The sequence below is a fragment of the Phoca vitulina genome, unplaced genomic scaffold, assembly GCF_004348235.1.
Source record: "Phoca vitulina isolate PV1807 unplaced genomic scaffold, GSC_HSeal_1.0 scaffold10, whole genome shotgun sequence".
NCBI lineage: Eukaryota > Metazoa > Chordata > Mammalia > Carnivora > Phocidae > Phoca > Phoca vitulina.
In genome coordinates this window covers 15,861,775-15,882,850 of record NW_022589713.1, presented here as the reverse complement: position 1 = coordinate 15,882,850, position 21,076 = coordinate 15,861,775, and the positions used below count along the sequence as shown (strand labels likewise).

At 35.6% G+C, this 21,076-nt stretch overlaps 1 protein-coding gene across 3 annotated transcripts in view; it reads left to right on the top strand.

Annotated features, from left to right (window-relative positions):
* RASA2 (RAS p21 protein activator 2) overlaps positions 1-21,076 on the top strand; it is a 124,382-nt gene that overhangs the window by 84,947 nt on the left and 18,359 nt on the right. Inside the window, exons 11-20 of one of the 3 annotated variants that reach the window (XM_032408566.1) lie at positions 126-274; positions 1,796-1,910; positions 2,340-2,414; positions 3,099-3,222; positions 5,564-5,670; positions 9,897-9,980; positions 10,583-10,660; positions 15,076-15,149; positions 15,697-15,803; positions 18,041-18,052. In XM_032408566.1, coding sequence (XP_032264457.1) covers positions 126-274; positions 1,796-1,910; positions 2,340-2,414; positions 3,099-3,222; positions 5,564-5,670; positions 9,897-9,980; positions 10,583-10,660; positions 15,076-15,149; positions 15,697-15,803; positions 18,041-18,052 — 925 coding nt within the window. Of the gene's footprint in view, positions 1-125; positions 275-1,795; positions 1,911-2,339; positions 2,415-3,098; positions 3,223-5,563; positions 5,671-9,896; positions 9,981-10,582; positions 10,661-15,075; positions 15,150-15,696; positions 15,807-18,040; positions 18,053-21,076 lie in introns of all 3 variants that reach the window. The other 2 variants (XM_032408568.1, XM_032408567.1) reach the window with 2 other exon arrangements.

The following is a 21,076-nucleotide window of genomic DNA, read 5'->3' as shown; positions in this document are numbered from 1 at the left end:
AATTAAATATTATTCTGTACAACAGTAATAATAAATACGCTTGAATTACTTATACAGGCTAGTGATGGAGCATTTAGTCGTGTTTTCTTGATTTTGTGCTTGTTTTCTGCCTTTTTATATTCTAGCCGATATCTGCCTCAGCTGCTTACATTTTGGGTGAAATTTGTCGAGATAAAAATGATGCTGTTTTGCCCCTTGTACGACTGCTGCTGCACCATGATAAACTTGTTCCTTTTGCCACTGCAGTGGCTGAATTAGACTTGAAGGATACACAGTAAGAGTTATGTTAAAATGTTAATTATGTGTGTTGAAATTGGATTTTAGTTTGCCAAATTGTTTTTGTAATTTCACTTCTTTTGTATTGACCAGCCTTACTGGATAGGAGTCTGAAAAGAACACTTAGCAAGAAATAAGAGGCAGTTCTTTAAGTTAGCAAACGGTATCCACCAACAGCAACATTAACAGTTAATGAAGGATTTTTTTATTCAGTGTCAAAATTTTCTGTTACTAATCTTGGCGGCTTCTTGCAATGATTCACATGTCACAGATACAGTGCCAGGTCAGAAGTCGGGTTTTTTTTCTCCTTACCCATTATGTATCACCCCCTATATACATATGTGTGACATTATGAAAAGCAGTCAGGTGGCTTCCCAGTCCTGTCATAGCACTGTCTCATATACACACACCTTCCACTTTTGTAGTTCATTAATATTGTTTGCTTTTTTTTTTTTTTTTTAAGTTCTTACTATTTTTGGTAAGTAGTTTTGGTAAGTTTGAAAAGCCTAATGGCAGCAAGCTTTTTTAAAAAATTTAAATTCAATTAACATATAATGTTAATTGGTTTCAAAGGTAGAGGTCAGTGATTCATCAGTCTTATATAACACCCAGTGCTCATTACATCATGTGCCCTCCTTAATGTCCATCACCCAGTTACCCATCCACCCCACCCTCTCCCCTCTAGCAACCCTCAGTTTGTTTCCTATGATTAAGAGTCTCTTATGGTTTGTCTCCCTCTTTGATTTTGCCTCGTTTTTTCCCCTCTCTTCCCCTATGATCCTCTGTTTTACTAAATTCTACATATGAGTGAGATCATAATGATAATTATCTTTCTCTTATTTTGCTTAGCATAATACCCTCTAGTTCCATCCACGTCATTGCAAATGGCACGATTTCATTCCTTCTGATGACTGAGTAGTATTCCATTGTACCTGTATATACCACATCTTTATCCATTCATCTGTCGATGGACATCTGGGCTCTTTCCATAGTTTGGCTGTTGTGGACATTGCTGCTATAAACATCGGGGTGCATGTGCCCCTTCTTTTCACTGCATTTGTATCTTTGGAGTAAATACCCAGTAGTATAATTGCTGGGTCATAGGGTAGCTGTATTTTTAACTTTTTGAGGAACCTCCATACTGTTTTCCAGAGTGACTGCACCAGCTTGCATTCCCAACAGTGTTAAGAGGATTCCCCTTTCTCCGCATCCTTACCAACATCTGTCGTTTCTTGACTTGTTAATTTGAGCCATTCTCAGTGGTGTGAGGTGGTATCTCGTGGTTTTGATTTGTATTTCCCTGATACCAAGTGATGTTGAGCACTTTTTCATGTGTCTCTTGGCCATCTGTATGTCTTCTTTGGGGAATGTCTGTTCATGTCTTGGCAGCAAGCTTTTTAAGTGGATGGTAGAAATTACTAAAATTGTGTATATAGCCAAAGTCATATATCTCATGCTATTGATTTCACAGCATTTGTTTACTGCTCTTGGTTTCACCTTATTTCTGTTTGTATTTCAGAGATGCAAACACAATTTTTAGAGGAAATTCTTTGGCTACCCGATGTCTGGATGAGATGATGAAAATAGTGGGAGGGCACTACCTGAAAGTCACATTAAAACCTATTCTAGATGAGGTATGGGCTATACCTCTGATAATTGAAGTCTCTGTGGCCTCTCTTTCATCAAGTGACCTAGTGACAGGGATCATACACCCGTTCATGTACTACTGAAAGAATAAGGCTGAGCCCTTCAGAAGTACCTTTCCATCAGTGGATTGTTACTTGAAGGGCACATTGAGTATAATCTACGTGATTATTTTTTTTTTGTTACTGGATTTCTTTCTTTTTGTTGTTGTTGTTACTAGATTTCGGTTTTATTTAGAGTTTCAAATATATTAGAAATGAATTTTGACAATTCTTTTGCAATACATTATCTCTGGATGGGGGTTATAAACGTTATGGTTTTAATTTTTATAATTGTATTATCAGAAAAATAATAGTTATTTTCATTTTGCCAAATTATTTAGAAAAGCAAATTAAATGAAAAATTAATCTATCTTCCAGATATGTGAATCCTCAAAATCCTGTGAAATCGATCCTATTAAATTGAAAGAGGGAGATAATGTAGAAAATAATAAGGTAAGTCCTTGTTATCTTTATAATTGCATTAAAATGGGCCTTCTCCCAAACATAATCTTCCATAATGCTATGTGGAAGGATGTAGTGCTTTTTATTCTTTACTTAATGCCCACACTATTCGTATTTCCTATGTCTAGTTTTTAGAGTGTTACTTCATCATGGGGTTTCACTTTATTTTTGTTCCTGATTATCTCTCTTTGGCTCTAGTAACAATAGTGGAATAAGGCTGTATCTAGTTGCAGTCTAGACCCTTTGGGGTCAGACTGACCAGGCTAAGTGGCACAATGACTTGGTCAACCAACATTTTAGTTGTCTCTGGGAAAACAATGATTATGTTAAGTCACACGTTTTCATTGCACTAAATAAAATTGCCACAGTGTCCGTGTGCCTGCATGTCCGAGTTATTTCCCTGATTTCCCTTTGGATGATTTTATTCTCTGTTGCCTCTTGTAAAGTTTATTCCGTACATTCACCAGTTATATTTAGCTAATCTCAATCAAATTTGTTAAATGAGGTCAAGATGTAAATTGTCCTTTAACTGAGTGAGTTTAGAGAAGGGAAGCAGAGCTTTAGTATACTAGATAGTAACTGCCTAATCTCATTTTCACTGCATTGTTTTCCATAAATGCTATGGAAAATGTGTAAAAGTTAAAATCCTGATGTTTACCTTGTTAAATTCTACAGGAGAATCTACGCTACTATGTAGACAAGTTATTCAGTACAATTGTAAAATCAAGTATGAGCTGCCCCACTGTAATGTGTGATACCTTTTATTCTCTAAGGCAAATGGCTACTCAAAGATTTCCTAGTAAGTGCCTTGTTTTACTAAAACATGCCATTTCTTTTTCTGTATTTGATTTTTTTTTAATAGATTTACTGTGGATTTGGCTTATGTGAAATGTTTAAGGTTTATAGGTACAGTCTTCTTTGCAAAATAATTATAGCTTTTTTATGAAACATCTGGTTTAATTTCCTTACAATCTCAAAACGTATTGTTTATTTCAATATAATGACAACTTATTACAAAGAGCAAATCAAAAATTATTTTTAAGAAAGGCAAACATTTAGAACTGTAACATAAGTAAACATTTATACTCGGTACTTACGGGATTGTTAAATGTAATAAACAAAAACGCCTTTGTTATTTGTACCTTTTTCACCTCATGCATTTATTTATTTATTTATTGCATTTAAATAATGAGAATTTTTAGTTCAATACAACTGACTAGATTTGACAGTTTGAGAATGCTAAGGTTTTGGTGGTGGGACATTTTTACAGAAATGGGTTTGAGACATTAGAAACATCTCTGTTGCAACAGACATAGAATTTTGAGGTACATATATCAGTCAATACATGCTTTAATTTGGTAGAATAGCTATGTCAGGGCTTTGTTTAGAAACATATCATAAAAATAAGAGTTGCTATCTCTGATTGTCAGTATTTAGAATTATTCTAATTATATGCATCTCTGATAAGTAAATAAACTTGCTATAGCTGTCTTTCCAGATCTGTTTATTGTAATAGGGGGAAGAGGGAGGAGGTAAGGTGGCTACTTAAATTATTAATCTTACCCAGCTGTGTGAGACTTAAGTGAGACTTCTGTAACCATCTGAAGAAATGTTGCTATTTTATCTTGTTCTTGTGTGTGTGTATGTGTACGTGCACACTCACGCATGGTGTGTGCATTTATCTGCCCCTCCACTAAATTTACCCAGTGCTAAAGTCATAGGGCTGAGTTGTCTAACTAATGTGTATAAATTCAGGCGCAGATGCCTTTGCTAATCCTACTAAAGACATACACAATCAACTTCAAATAAGTATACTAAATCTAGTCTTTACAGCACAAGTAAAGGGAGCAGAGACATTAACATATGGCAAGATGAACTACTCACTGAAATTATATTTTTAAATAGTTAAATCATGACAGGCACATTGAGTATTTAGTGAGTGAACACACGGTGCTAGCCTGCATTATCTCCTACTCCTCCTACTCTCATGCTCACACCACCACATGAAGCATGAGGTACTGCTCCCCTTAGGTAAATAATGAAACTGAGGTTTAGAAACGTTACATAACTCGCTCAAGGTCCAAGACATGGCCAGCAGACAAGAAGGGTCTCGAGACCAGCCTGGGTTTGGCCTATTCCAAAGCATATTGCTAGTCATTATACTCTGTACTACCCAGTGATCTTGGCTTTAAAAAATATGTTTAATTCTGTTTATAGAAATTATCTGAAACATATGGCTTTATATAAATGCAAATGTGTCACCTTTACTTTTTTTGTTGGCTTAAATATTAATATGTTTTCATATCCTCAGTAGACTACAGTAGTGATAGTTTTGTTGTCATAAAATATTTTCATATTTTCTCATTTGTTCTTCTGTTACCCTGGGAAGATGAGTAGAGAGTAGGGAGGAGACAGTGAGTGGGCAGCAGCAAGTATTATTGAAGAACTACAAGTTAAATGACTTGCCCATGACTACCTGTTGAGTGACTTATAAGAGTTTAAACTCAAACCAAATCCAGACTTTTTCCCCTCACTACCTGCTTCCCTGTCATGACTGTTGGGTTAAGTATTGACTCCAGTTTGAAACAAAAGCTGTAGGTGAATGAATGACAAAAACCGCAAGTTGTCTTCAGTTCATCTTCATTTTTATATGGAATATTGATTGCTTTTTTAAAAGAAAGATTCCTACTCGTTTTTATTGCATTGTCTTTGATATTATCAAGACTTTTGAGGGGAAAATTGAAACAATATTCTAAAACTGAAAATAATCTATCTTAGTCTTAAAGGATTCAGTATTACCACTAGGTGGTGCTAGATACTACTTTTATTTTTGTTGCAATTTCAGAAGTCTTTCTTGCAGATGAGGAAAGAAGTCTTTCCATAAAATATTCCTGAAAACCTGGTAGCTTTGCCTTTTTTTATTTAAATTTTTATATTATTCCTTTCAGATTTTTTTAGTCATAGGATTTTTTTCCTTTAATTTAGTCATAATCATTACTATCATTTCATCAACTCAGTCCCCACTAGACAAATTATATTGATCTCCTATTAAGTTTACATGTTTTTTCAATATCTTTTTATTTTGTCATCTTTTAATTCAGTGTTTTTGTGCATGACATTTCACCATTTTTTTCCTGCAGATGACCCTCATGTTCAGTATTCTGCAGTGAGCAGCTTTGTATTTCTTCGTTTCTTTGCTGTAGCCGTAGTATCACCTCATACTTTTCATTTGCGACCTCATCATCCAGTAAGTGTTGTTCTTCTCAAAGCTTTATTCCATTTTTACTTATTTTTACTGAAATTTAAAAAAGAAAAATAACAAGCCAGTTTCACTTGACTGTTTTCTTATAACTGGTACTTAAATTTACTGGACATTTTCCTTGGCCATTTCAGTCTTTCAGAGAAGGCTGAAAATTCCAATTTTTGTTGCTGTTAAAATATATTGCGCAAGAGTAATAAAATGTTGATAGTTGTTGAAGCTTGATGATAGGTACAAAGAGGATCCATTATATTTACCCTCCACTGTTGTGTGTGTTTGTAAATTTCCATAGGGTTGTTTTTGTTTTTGTTTTTTCATGAGTTACAGGTTTAGTTTAATCTCGCAGGTATTTTTAAATCTCACAGAAATTTGAAGAGGCTCATTTCTGAAAGGTGTAGAAACTTTGATTGGAACATAATTTGTTTGGTATCTCCACATTTTTTACTTTTTATTCACCTGATACTACAAATATATGAGATTTAAAACTTTAAAGATGTTCTGAAGTCCTATTTAATTTATATCTGAATCTATACTGCATAGATATACATGTTTCTTAACATTTTAAAACTCCTTATTTTTGCTCTTTCTTTCCTTCTCATGTGGAGTATATTTGCTGATTCTTTAACCTTTTATGTTCCAGATATTTTATAATCTTATCTAATTGCTTTCATTGCTGACTGGTGTAACACATAATAATAATAGCCAACATATACTTAGGACTTTGTAGTAGGCCTTGTTCTAAGTACTTTGTGTTTTAACTTACTTGGTCCTCCCTGTGAGGTAAATTCTGTTATCATCCCCATTTGCAGATAAGAATATCACAGTTCAGCAGTTTCTCCAAGGTCACACAACTGATCAAATATGATTTGATCTCACTCAGCTTGAACTGGTTAAACTGGAATGCTGTCTCCTTCAGTCTTCCCAATCTTTGAGCTCACCCCTCTTCTTTCCTGCCTCTTAGGCAGTAAGGTGTTCAAACACCTGTAGTGTTTCCATCACTGTGCTCAGTGCTAGAGATGCAGTGATGAGGAAGACACTCTGCCCTTAAGAAACTTATACGGGGTAGAGAAGACACATGAGTTTTAGAGTTAAAACTGGGCTTTGAAGGCCACTCCTCTTCACAGCTGCCTGACGTTGCCCACTCATTTCACTTTGACAACTGAATAGAACCATGCTACTGTTGCAGCAACACACCCTTTCTTGCCAAAGGACAAATAGTCTGTGAATAGCTGCAGCAGAGAGTGGGCCAGTGTCCTTTTGATCACAGGATTGTTCTTTCTTATGGCTATGTTACTGAAGCTGTGCAGAATTCTGGGTCTGAAAAAGCTTAGTAGCAGCATTCTGGATATAAACAGAACTCCTACCTCTGAGCTTGTGACCCTGCCTTGTATTCAGACTTGGATTTGCATATTTCTATAACAGACGTTGCAATAAAGTCCTTCTAGCCACAGACTTTGTATTTTACTTCACTTTTCCAATCAGTATGCTAGAAGGACTGGTTCATACTGTGTCATATAACTTTATTGTTCGCTTTTAAGTGTAAACTTATCCCCTCTTTTTAAGAACTTTTCATTCTAATTGGGAAAATAGGACAAATATGTAAGATACATCATCTAAAACTAGTACCTGATTTTTACCAAGTTAGTGCATACTATGGAAGTTAAGAGCAAGAAGTAATCCCAGGAACCTGGGAGTGATGGGATTGTCAAGACCAGTATTGAAAGTAAGAGTGGTTTGGGAGGAGAACCAATTAATGGTTGGATTTCACATTTAGAAGTTCTTCGAAGTTTGAGAAACCAGTTTTAGTAGAATACAAAAAAAATCGGATTTCAGAAGATTAAAAAATTAGTAGGTAAATGTAGTTTTTGCCCAGGAAATATATCAAAATTGAGCTTGCCCTGTTGCTAATAAAAGACATAGGCAAAATCAAACATGTACATGTGTGTACATAACACACATGAATGAATAATTTTTTTTAAATGCTAATTTTAAAATATGGGTTATGTTAACATTGACGTGGTGGACTCCTCTTTTGAGAAGTTTCATGGTTGGGGGGAAAAAAAGGATTGAACCATTTTTGTCATCATACCCCTCGTTCTCTCATTGATAGCTCCTTTCAAGACTCAGCCAAGGCAGACTTCTCTGTCTAGTCTGAGTTCGGTTCCTCTCTCACGTATACCTCTGTAGCATCCTGTGGCTCTCTCTGTCTTGACGTTTGTCATACTGTTTTATAATCATCTGTTTACAGTCTCTGAATGTGGACTGTCAATACCTAAGAGCAAGGGTTGGATCTTTTTCAAGTTTGTGTATCCCGAGTACGTACACAGACAAGTAGACACTTGGTGAATGTTTGGTAAGGGAAAGATAGTAGCTCAGAGAGGGAGCTGGTTAAATGATGAGTCTTCTCCAAAATGGGAAAATCTGTATGTGGTTTAAACAGAGGAGAAGAAACCAACAGGAAAGGAGAAAAGTGAAGAGAGAAGAGGGCTTGCTAATAACCAGGTCAGTATCCTGGAGGATTCAGATTGTCTTGAAAAGAAAAAATGATGGGTGTAAACCTTAGGAAAAGAGTAATTCCTCCTTTAAGTTATGGGAAACCGTATGAAGTTGTTTTGTGTTTTGTAGATCAAAAGTAGTCAAATAATAGTAATTTCATATGGTTCAACCTAATATAAGGAAAAAAGAATAAGATATGTTGTTTTGAGGTGAGAGATTCAACATTTCAGTTGAATTTAATAAATGTTATAAGGCATCTACTAGATGCCTGTGCCAGGCTGTGTGCTAGGTACCAGATGTCTAAGATACTGGACATGCATAAAAACTTACGATGGCAGATGGTAGCAGGGGAATAATTTAGAACCGCTTGTATGTAGAGTAAGTACACCAGGGAATCAGTAGTAGCTAAATGATATGATTGTCACATAGTAGTGAGGGTCATGTTGATGTAAACAAATATCTGATATGCAGAAATTGTATAAATATGGGTTGCTCTTTTTTTTTTAGTTCAGGGAAATCATAACCTAAAACAGTGATTTTAAAACCACATTTGAACAGGGAAGTCTTGGTGAAATTCAGTTCAAATTCAGTTTATTAGCCATTGTTAAGAATCTTACGTTCTTCAAAGGCAGAGAATTGTAGGGACCTTTTATACATACGATGGAATCCTGGATGTTCTAGATAAAATATTTCTGAATAACCTTAATTAAGGTGTGTAACTATTTCATAAATATATCATAATGACCATATCCCAGATATTCCTTTTTTTCCAGATTGCCTTACATCCTGGTCGTTTCTTCTCCTTCACATTCACTGTCATTTTCAATGTGGGGATACTAAGAATGTAACCAAAAACTGAACTAAAGCAATTTCTGTATCTAAGTTTTCTTAAGTCTGTGTTTTGGTGGAAGATATTGTTTATTTGAATCTCTAAAATAAAGAAATTCTATATGTGATAGGAGAATTGATTATACAGGTAATATGGATTGGTGGAAACTCATTGGGTTATGTACATTTAAAATCTGTTTAATTCACTGTATGTAAATTATACCTCAATTTAAAAAGGGAGGAGGGAGCAAGGACTCATTGGGGGAATTGTTTAATCCATTTTATTTATATTTAGTTTTTTCTGGTAGGCAGGCCTGAAAAATACCTTGGATAACAGACCCAAATAGTTACCTTCTGCTAAGATCCTACATGAACCGAATAACTTCTCATTTCTAAAGTTTAGTTAGGTCTTCGCTTCCATGATGAAAATGATTGACTGTACAAGCTGTATCAGTTATTGAATAGGCTTATAGGTGGGTTGAGTACAGAAAATCTGGAAACTGCCGTTTTAAGTTACAAGGTAGAAAAAGTAGATGTGATTGACATTTCAAAAGTGAATACAATTTGTTAGGTAATTCAAGCTGCCGTACTGTACAAAACAACATATATAGCATTAATTAAAGTATGGCTTTCAGAAGTAACAAATTATTGAATACAGTTACTTTGGGAGGAATTATAAATGACATCTGGCTTCTTTAGTCTCTTAATTCCTTAGTCTAGTGAGTTGTGCCCATTGTAAACTAGAGTTTAATGACACCAGTGGTTTGAATGAACATTTTTGAATCACTGCATTAAAGCAATATAGCCTATTCACTCTATTCTACCTCTTAACACAAATTCTGTTTCTTAAAAACTTAACAGGAGTTTTGTGTCTTTTTTACATTCTTTAGGATCCACAGACAATTAGAACATTAACCCTCATCTCAAAAACCATTCAAACTTTGGGAAGCTGGGGGAGTCTGTCCAAAAGCAAGGTAAGTCTTTCTATCTTTTGCTTTGTATTCACACTTCTAAATCTTGTTATACCTTATGATCCCTTCTCTCTCACTTATTCTTCCAAATTAAAAACAAAGCATAACCAAAAATATGCATATACAGATGCAGTAGCCATCTTTTAGATAGCCGTTGTGTCTTCGTCACCTGTTAACGAAGTTTTATTTAAACTAATATATCTAATTAAAGACATTTGCAAAAAAATATAGTCAATCTTCTAATTTTTTTGTTTTGGAAGATATAGTTGCTTTTCATTTTAAAATGTAATTTACATTAACATGTAATGGGATTATTATTTTTAAGTGAATTAGTAAATGTTTAAATTTGTAAAAAAAAATAAACTAATATGTCTAAGCAGAGGAGAGAGTCTAGTAAACAGATGCAAGAACCTTCTATGAATATGTTTGTGCCGTAATCATCTAACAGTTGTTGAAAGAAATCCCACTCCAAATCCTTTAACTCTCTGGAAATATATGATTGAATCCTTTAAGGCCTTAATCCTCAGCTTAGAAATGCAGTTCATTATATTCTTAGTTCTCTAATATTTAACATACATAAATTCTGTGTGATTTTTTTTTCCTAGTCAAGTTTCAAAGAGACGTTCATGTGTGAATTTTTCAAAATGTTTCAAGAAGAAGGGTATATTATAGCAGTTAAAAAGGTATGATTGTTTTACTCTGGAAATATTAACTTTCTTATCATGTAGATTGGGGAAATGTTAGCATTTCATGTTATTCCTAGAAGTCAACCCCCAGTTTAAAAAAAAAACGTTTAAACTGTACATCAAATGTAAAGAGGCCTGTCTTTTCCTTCCTTTCTTCTCCCGTACAAAACTATGAGATTTTTCACTGTGGAAATACCTAAACGTTTAACAACAGCTGCTATTGCCACTGTCTTAGTAACACAGATGACAAATAGCTAGAGTTAGGGTTTCTTAACAGCAACACTATGGACAATTGGGTCAGATAATTCTTGATTGTGAGGGGCTGCCTTGTGCATTGTAGGATGTTTAGCAGCATTCTTGGCCTCTACCAATTAGATGCTTCTAGTTTTGACAACCAAAAATGTCTGTTAACATTGCCAGGTGTTCCCTGAGGAACAAAATTGTTTCTGATTGAGAACCTCTGGTCTGGGGGGTAAAGTCTTAGTGTGGGGCCTGATATATCGTGGGTACTTGTCATAGTAAAAAAATACATGAATTACTAAACAGTTTATAAACGATATAAGCTTATGGTAGTAACCTGAGGAAAGTTACTATAAATTAATATGTATTGTAAATGTACAAAAGACTACAGTATATAATATCCTAACATGAGGCCTATAACATACAAAAATTGCTGTACTTAGAAATCAAGAATGTTTTGAAAGAATCTTTAATTTCTTGAGTCTTTAGTTCTGAATCATTCTAAACAAAATGTAGCTTTATTTTGTAAAACCCTAAAATTTGTAAAGTAACTTTGAAGTACATCTAAATTTGGCTTGAAGAAAGTACTGTATTTATCATGATTCTGATTTAATGAATCAAAATTAGTAAGGCCAAATTTTAAAGATTTTATTCAATTTCTGTAGCATGATTGATTCGTAGTTGACTGCCAAGAGTATATTTTATTGAAGTATATGTCTGTACTTTTTTGTGTGTGTGCTTAGAATTCTTACAGGGATTCAGTAAATGAAAATGATGATTTAAAAAAAATAAAGCCAGTTGGAATTTTTTTCATCTAGGATAGTGCAAGTTCAACCAAAATCTTTTTAGGCAACCACTGAAGGCTTTTGAGGAGAAAGACTTTGAAAAGAATATGCAAAGGAGGGGCGGCTGGGTGGCTCAGTCCCTTAAGCGTCTGCCTTCAGCTCAGGACATGATCCCAGGGTCCTGGGATTGAGCCCCGCATTGGGCTCCCTGCTCGGCGGGAAGCCTGCTTCTCCCTCTTCCACTCCCCCTGCTCGTGTTCCCTCTCTCGCTGTCAAATAAATAAAATCTTTAAAAAAAAAAAAAAAAGAATAGGCAGAGGAAAAGCTGCTCTTTTATTTGTAGGACATTGTTGAAACATTTGTGGGACAGTGTAGGCAGACTTTTGTTGGCAAGATTATGATGTATTGTCTTTTATTTTAGGGTTGTTTTGCCATTTATTATGACCTAGGCTGTGGTAGCAGCTGATTTTTTTTCTCCCCGATATAATCAGAATGTGTAGAGTTCATAATGTCAGTGCAGCAAATATTTAAGAGTGCCAGGAGTTGAGCCTGTTCCTGATCTGTCCTGTGTCACCTACTCACATTCTCATGGGCTATCTCCTGTTTTAGATGTGGATCTAGACTCCTAAACTAGGATAGGATATTTTGCCCTAACCTAAGAGTTTTCTTTATTATTTACTAGCTAAGTCTGGATATATGCATTGCTAGAAATTGCAAAAGCCTATGAGGCCCAGTTTCTCATTTTGTACTGGTGTGCTATTCCCACAGATTTTAGGAAGGGCAGCATGGATAGTTCTATTAACAGAGTGGCCATATAATTTACTGTCCAAACATGGACACTTTAAAGAGTGAAAATGAGGGGCGCCTGGGTGGCTCAGTCATTGAGCATCTGCCTTCGGCTCATGTCATGATCCCGGGGGTCCTGGGATCGAGCCCCGCATCGGGCTCCCCTCCCAGGTGCCTCCCTACATGGGGAAGCCTGCTTCTCCCTCTCCCACTCCCCCTGCTTGTGTTCCCTCTCTTGCTGTGTTTCTGTCTGTCAAATAAATAAATAAAATCTTTAAAAAAAAAAAAAAGTGAATATGAGTACTGTTGATAATGTTGGGACCACAGCTGTAGACAGGGATGGCCCTGAGCAAATTGGGACCTATATTCACCCTCCCCGTAGTTCATCTTAATTATTGTGTTTTCTCTCACTTTATATAATTGTATTTACCCCATACATAGTTCCTTATAAATATAACAAATAATAAATGTAATAATTATAAATAAATAATATTTTTCAAATAAATAAATCAGTGCCTTCAGGCAAATACTAAAAAATATTCAAGTATGTCTCTTACCCTCCATTAGTGGATGGTCCATCTATAAGAACTGAAGATGTGATAGGACACTTGTTTAGTTCCCTTGTATATATATATTTTTAAGATTTTTATTTATTTGAAAGAGAGAGTGTGCAAGAGAGAGTCAGGGGAAGGGCAGAGGAAGAGGGAGAGAGAGAATCTTAAGCAGGAGCTCTACCTTATAACCCTGAGATCATGACCTGAGCCAAAATCAAGAGTCGGACGCTTAACCGACTGAGCCACCCAGGTGCCCCATTTTTTTTTTTTTATTAACATATAATGTATTATTTGTTTCAGGGGTACATACAGGTCTGTGATTCATCAGTTTTACACAATTCACAGTGCTCACCATAGCACATACCCTCCCCAGTGTCCCATCACCCAGCCACCCCATCCCTCCCAACCCCCTCTACTGCAGCTACTCTCAGTTTGTTTCCTGAGATGAGTCTTTTATGGTTTGTCTCCCTCTCTGGTTTCATCTTGTTTCATTTTTCCCTCCCTCCCCCTATGATCCTCTGCCTTGTTTCTTCAAATTCCACATATCAGTGAGATCATATGATAATTTTCTTTCTGTGATTGACTTATTTCACTTAGCATAATACCCTCTAGTTCCATCCACATCATTCCATTTAGTTCCCTTATATACCTGTTCTGTATCACCACATATAATGCAAAAGAAGCTCTGTTCTCATTCCTTCATTTACCAAGATTTCCTTCTTACGTGCTAGAAGTAAACATTGGAAAAAATTACAAGTGTGGCTTCTAGTGGGCAATCTTAAGCCAGTCTTGAGAGAATATGACTCCCCACAAATTCTACTTTAGATCAGGCGCATGTGCCTCAGTGTCATGAATGTACTTTTTTTTTTTTTTTTAGTTCCAAGTGGGATGACATAGAAAAGTATAAAGGAAAAAGCAAGGACTAGACAAAGAGGTAGCTCATTTATGGGACAAAATAGAATTCCTCTCTAAGAACAAGAATTGTTCCTTGAAATACTAATTTCTCTTTCCTATGAAGAGACAGCCACATGCCAGGAAGCTCTTGACCAGTCAAGGTAGCATATTGATGAAGCTAACTGCTCTTCTCAAGAGTGGCTTGCCATTGCTAGAGATGGGTACTTCAAACTTTCTTGAGCCACCACATTCCCATTCTCCCTGGGAAGTTTATAAACAGTGATTAGATTTCCACGTTATTCCAGAGAACCCAATTACATTTCATTCATAATTGTGGAATACTGTGTCTCAGGGCTATAGTCAGTTATACATAATAGAATTCAGCAAAATCTTTTCTGTAAAGGGCCAGTGAGTAAATATTTTAGGCTTTGCTGGCCATATAAGAGCTCTGTCCTATATTCTTCTTTGTTTTTGTAGCCCTTTAAAAAATATAAAAACTGTTCTTAACTCAGAGGCCTTACAAAAAACAGGCTGCAGGTTGAATTTGGCCACTGAACCATAATTTGGTGATCCTGACATATAATACAGGTTTCACAATCCTAGATCTAAAATCTTTGGGACCAGAAATATTTCAGAATTCAGTTTTTCAGAGTTTTAAAAGATAATAGGTCTGTGCTATGTATTACACCCTCATGGAGCCTGAGGTAACACCCCAGAACCAAGTACATTGTAGAGCACAGTGTATGAATATTCACATGAAGTAAGATAAATACAGACTATAAATAACCTTTGGTAGTTCAGATTAAGTTGTGCCCCCAAATGAGTTTACTGTAAATCAAAAAACAAAAACAACTCTTTTTATTCAGAGCTTTATAGATTTCAGAATGGTAGTTTAAGGATTGTAGCTTGATCTATTTCTATAGGGAAACATACTCTGGGTTTTAAGTAACTTGAGAATAAACTCTTTAAAACACCTATCCAATGTGTAACTTAGGACTTCCTCTACAATTAAATACGTGTTTTGCTTTATAAGGTACAATTATGTGTATTCCTTAAAGAAGAACTTTACAATATTATCAGTGATATTTAAGATAAATTGAATTTTTGATATATGTTATCATAAAGTGTAATTTTTGCCCATTTCCCTATTTAGTTCTTGGATGAAATTTCATCTACTGAAACTAAAGAATCCAGTGGTACGAGTGAGCCTGTGCACCTGAAAGAAGGGTAATTTAATGAATTTAGAGATTAAAGTCATGTGTCAGTATAGATGTTACATAGTACAAAAAGCATGGGTCTGGAAGTGAGGAAATCTGGGTTTTGTTCTGTGTTAGAACTGCTTAAGTAACATCCATCAGGTAAGTCACACTGTCATATAAACTTTATGCCACATGGGCATGATTCCTTGTTCATGCAGTCCTAGAGTAGTTTTGTAAATATAATGAGATTATGGATATTAGAGTACTTTTAAAAAGTAATAGCACTCTTCAGTCTTGAAGTAGTGTTATCATTGGAAGTTAAAGGGGAACTTCAGTTAAAGTTTGGCCCTTTTAGTTCTGAATAGCACAATTATAAATATTAAATTAATTTAAAGACTTTATTCCCTTAACATGGCCAAAATAAATGCAGAAGTTATAGATGACAAAGACATTTTCATATACTTAATATGATCTTACACAGCCTTTAATGTCATTTAAAGTTAAAGAACAGTTTTTGTCTTGGATGAACTATTTTAATATTTGTAACTAAATTTTCCTATCTGTCGTTTTGGCAGTGAGATGTATAAAAGAGCTCAAGGAAGAACTCGGATCGGGAAAAAGAATTTCAAGAAACGGTGGTTCTGCTTAACAAGCAGAGAGCTTACCTACCACAAACAGCCAGGTAGTTGTGTTTATGCTTTATTTTGGGGCCTTTTCCTGGTTCTCAGTGAAGATAATTTTTTTGCTGCTTAATATAACTCTGGCAAACCTTTTTACTAATATTACTGCAGTGTATAGTTTCTCACAGTGATACACACACATTAAGAATGCAATAAATATTGGACAAGTGACACCATGTAAATTCCACTTTTTTTCCTCACATGCTCTGTTTTCTAAAAAATCTCTGGTAAATTCCAGTTATCCAGAACTTGGAAGTTTCTTTTAACTCTCAGAGCCAAATTGGTAAGAATCAGTATCTAATAAATGAAAGTATTTCAGTGGTTTGCTGGATAGCATCAGCTAAAAATTTCCACAGTCATACCATAGATTGTGATTCCTTCTACAGTTATCAGATTCATTCTAGACTGTTGGCCAAGCTAACTTCAAGATGGAAATTTTAAAGATTTACCTAATGATTTAATGAGAAAGCACAATGGGCTGTTTGGATAAAGAAAGCCATCTTCCTACAGTGTGATTTGAGGGATTCAGAAAGGCACAGTTTGTCCCTGAGTGGACTCACACGGTGCTTAAAATTCCACTTTTTAAGTTCATTCCTTTGGGGTAAATGATCTACAGAAGGCCATTAGCTCCTTCTGGTATCTTAGCAAGAAGAACTTAATAACTAAATCATGGATCACATTTAGTAGAATCCCCTTTATTCACGATGATCAGGATACAAAGATGTTCACTTAAAGCAAGAATCATTTAAAAACAGACAAAAAGGTACATACATATCTTAAATATATATATATATTTGTTTACCAAATCTTTTGATAGAGAATCAAGATCTTTTCTTTGAATATGGATCTATAGATTGGATTTCCCCTTTGTCTTTCTTGTGCAAATATACCCATAATGCATCAGTTTTCTGGTTGATTTCTCCAAAGTGAATCTAGAACTTAAATACTTGAAAATGCAATCCAAGTACAGAATCCTATTAGATTTCATGATAGTCACCCCTACTCTTTTATAGGTGTCTCACCCGCATATAAATTAACTTTATTTATATGGGTGTGGATCTCCTTTTTTGAAGCTTCTCAAAGCACTCACCTGATTTTCAAATAAACAGTAAACCTCTTAGTAGGGAGCACTTATTTTGTCACTCTACATATATTTAAGTAAATTATTATAACATGGAAAAATCGCATAAATAGGTTTGGGAACAACCCAGCGGAGTTGATAAACAGAACAGCCTAACCAACGGAAACAGAAGGATGCAGGCTTAACAGACAGTAGCCTAGTTACCCACAAGCACTCAGCATCCCATGAGCATCGTTTGTTATGTTTTACAGTGTACATGTTAATACATTAGCTCTGTTAGGTAAAGATCTGTTAGGAGAGCTTCTGCTGTAAATTCTGAAATGATAACAAACACCAGCAATTGGGTGCTTTCAAGAGAATGTAGATTCAACTAAGTAGAATGCTTCAGTGGAGATTTTTGAAGAGTAGAGTGATAAGAAAAATTGTTTCATAATTCCATATTATGGCTCTACCAAAATGATTACATATAGCCAAATGTATTAGTAAGATATAAGAAACCGAAGTCATTTTATTTTTAGGCACCCAGATAATTTGTTATGGCAGTGTTTTAGAAGTTACAGCTTATGTTGAATACTATATAAATGCTCTCACATATATAGCAACTTTAAAAAAGTAGCTGTCATAATATGCTAGTTTACATTAACAGTACATTGAAATAAAATTTAATTTAGTCATTCTCCATGAATAAATTAGCTGTTTTTTCCTCATTTAAAGTATTTTCTAATCTAAACTAGTATTCTAAAGTCTTTTTTGGCTTAGAACTTTAAGAATCAGGTGATAGCTTTGGCCTTTTTCCTCCAGAAAAATGCACATACAGACTAGACACAAAATTTTGCATATACTTTCAATGAGTTTGTAGATCAAAATTCATCTACAGTTCTTAAGAACCTCTGTTCTAACTAGTGGTCTTATGAGGATAAAATTCTATAGAGTGATTAGGCTGCTGTAGGTATAAAATAGACACATTAGAAATTACATTGTTTTCAGGCCTTAAGAAATTTAACCTACTGGAATGACATTGGAGGAATAAGCTCTATTATATGAAGTTTCAAGATTATGTATCAAAGCCTACAGTTTTAAGCATCCATGCCTTTTGTTTTAACTATTTTGATGGATTTTTCCAAAATGTATTACATGCTTCCCTGCCTTCTAAAAAAGAATTCATTGAACGTAAGTTAACATTTTCTAGATGACTTGGGGCTGTCATTGATAATATTACTTATTATGTAGTGCTTTGATTTAGTGGTGTTTTCAGAGCTGCTTATGGGTGTGTGCAGCTGTTTACTCCCCAGCTAAATGCCTTGGACTGCTGTGCTTTTATGTTCCTGTGTTTGCTTTATACAGTTTTTCTCTATCCCCTTTATATTCAGGCTGTTACTTTAAATTTCTTATGCTGTCAGTGAACCATAATGTAACATGTCACTCCCACCTTCATCACCCAGCTCGATTTTTTACCACAGATACACTGAATGAGGATACAGGTACTGTGTTTGTTAAAATTATGTTTAAGATTAAAAGGCTCTGATGGAAGATTTAAGGACTTTCCTATGTGGAGGAAATGCATGGGCTTTGGAGTCTCTGATTGTTTAAGCAAATGTTTCGCTTACTTCCTATTTCCTTGCTGTTGCTGGATAGCCAAGACTCCTAGTTAAATCTCTTGCTACACTTGCCATGTGACTTTGGTGTCTGAAAGAGTCTCTCCCAGATTTTCTATAAATGGCTCTAAATCATTGGGTCTTTCACTCTGCCTCTTACTGGACACTAGTATTCTGAACCAAGTATTTTTATCACTTAGAATCAAATAGTATGGTCTTTTCCCATTTTACTGGAAAAGGAATTAATAGAATGTTCTCAATTTTAAGGGTTTTTCCTAAGTAAGTTGTTAAGGTTTAGATGCCTGCTTAGGTAATCACTCACAAGTAATAGTATGCAACTTATCTTCAATACAACTAGATTAATGTGTGGCAAATGAGTATTATAGAGCCCTCAGCAGTCGGTCATGATTATATTGACAGTTTTTTATGAATATGTGTGCTTGTGATTATGGTCTTATATTGCTATATTGCAGTGTAGTCATCTTCTGTAAGTAAAAGTTCTTCTAGTTGTATGCTGAAATCAAATGAGTTATTGACTTCCAGCCTCTTTAACATGTGCTCTTTTACCTTCATGCTTTTGCATATGCTATACCTAGAAATTCTTTTCTTTCCTTCTTCACCTGTGTAATTTGTTGTCCTTTTAAGCCTCAGATCAGTTATCAGCTGTTTATGGAAGTCAGTTATAAGCCTCTAGCCACTTCAGTTGAGCTATTCCCTTATTCTGTTTCTTTATCACCTTAGGAATAACTCCTGTCACACCATGTAGTCCTTACTTTTGTCTGTCTCTTCCTCTAGTCTGTAAGATCCTCAGTGTCAGGGACCATTTTTTACTACCTTCGTTAAACCATGTCGTAAATGTTTTTAATAAATGGTGTTCTTCAAAGAGCACCATGTCTTCCAGATATATTATCATCTGAATTACTTTAAGAACCATTGCTCTAGGTTTCTGAAATTTCCACCAAGAGTACTAATAATAGATTATTAACAGATTCATCTCTGAAATCCATTCTGTGTTCTCCAAACTTGGTTAGGTATTGTCCACTCTTGGGAGACCTGATGTACACAGATACATACAGCGTACACAACTTCCATGTGATATCAAATGTTCCAGTTCATATAGCCTATGGACAATATAAAAGAAACTTTGATGATGTTTGAAACATAAATCTCAGTACATTTAGGTTGAATTCGTTTTCACCTGTTCATATTTTTTTTTTAAGTTTTTTTTTTTTTTTTTTTTTTGAAGAGAGAGACACAGCGAGAGAGGGAACACAAGCAGGGGGAGTGGCAGAGGGAGAAGCAGGCTTCCCGCTGAGTGGGGAGCCCGATGGGGGCTCGATCCCAGGACCCTGGGATCATGACCTGAGCCAAAGGCAGACGCTTAACGACTGAGCCACCCAGGCGTCCCTCACCTGCTCATATTTTTACACACTGCGTTCTGCAGCATTTTTTTCTTTGGTAGCTAAAGAACACCATTGTTGCAGTCATACATTCATTCAACAAATATTTTATTGAGTGCCTGGTATGTGCCAGATGCTGTCCTAGGCTCTAGAGAAAACAGTAGTAAACAAAACATACCAAAATTTTTGCCCTTGTGGAATTTTAAATGATAGATGATGAACAAAAAAATTATATAGTATATTGGAAATGAGATGGACAAAAATAAAGCAGAGAAAGGGAAGAGAGAATGATAGGCTTATGAGGAGAGTTGCAGTATTAAAAAGTCTAGCCAGGGAGGACTTCACTAAGAAAGTGTCATTTGAACAAAGACCTAAAGATGATAAGGGAGTGAGTCATGTGGATATCTGGGGTAATAGTGATGCATAGTTAACAGCAGCCAGTACAAAGGCCCTGAAACAGAAGCATGCCTAGAGTATTTAAGAGATAAGAGAAAGCTCTTGTGGCTAAGGGGGAAAAAAAGAGTAAAAGGGGTAGTCCTAGGAACTTAGGTCAGAAAGGTCATGGAGAAGCTTGATATTTTTAGGGCTTTGTGGGCCATTCTAAAACTTTTACTCTGAGTCAAAGATGGAAAGGCACTGGAGAGCTTTAAAGAGAGGAATTACATCATTTGACTTATGTTTTAATAGGATCAATCACTCATACCACGTGGAGAATAGAATGAAGGGGGTGAGGAGACCAGTTAAGAGGCATGGTAATAATTCAGGGGAGCAAAGATAATGGCTTGGACCAGTTGGTAGCAATGGAGGCAATAAAAGTGGATCACATTCTGGATCTTTTTTTATTTTTTTAAGTTTTTATTTATTTATTTATTTGACAGAGAGCACAAGCAGGGGGAGCGGCAGGCAGAGGGAGAGGCGGGCTTCCCACCAAGCAGGGAACCCGATGCGGGGCTCGAACCCAGGACCCTGGGATCATGACCTGAGCCAAAGGCAGACACTTAACCAACTGAGCCATCAGGCACCCCTCACATTCTGGATTTTTTGAAAGATAGTACTCAGGTGTTTTGCTAAAGGATCAGATATCAAGAGTGAGAGAAAGGCAAGACAAGGATAACTCCGAGGATTTGAGCTTACACAACTACACTGATGAAGTTACTTTTTTAAAAACAGACCCATGAGTTCTCAGTAGTGAAGGGGCT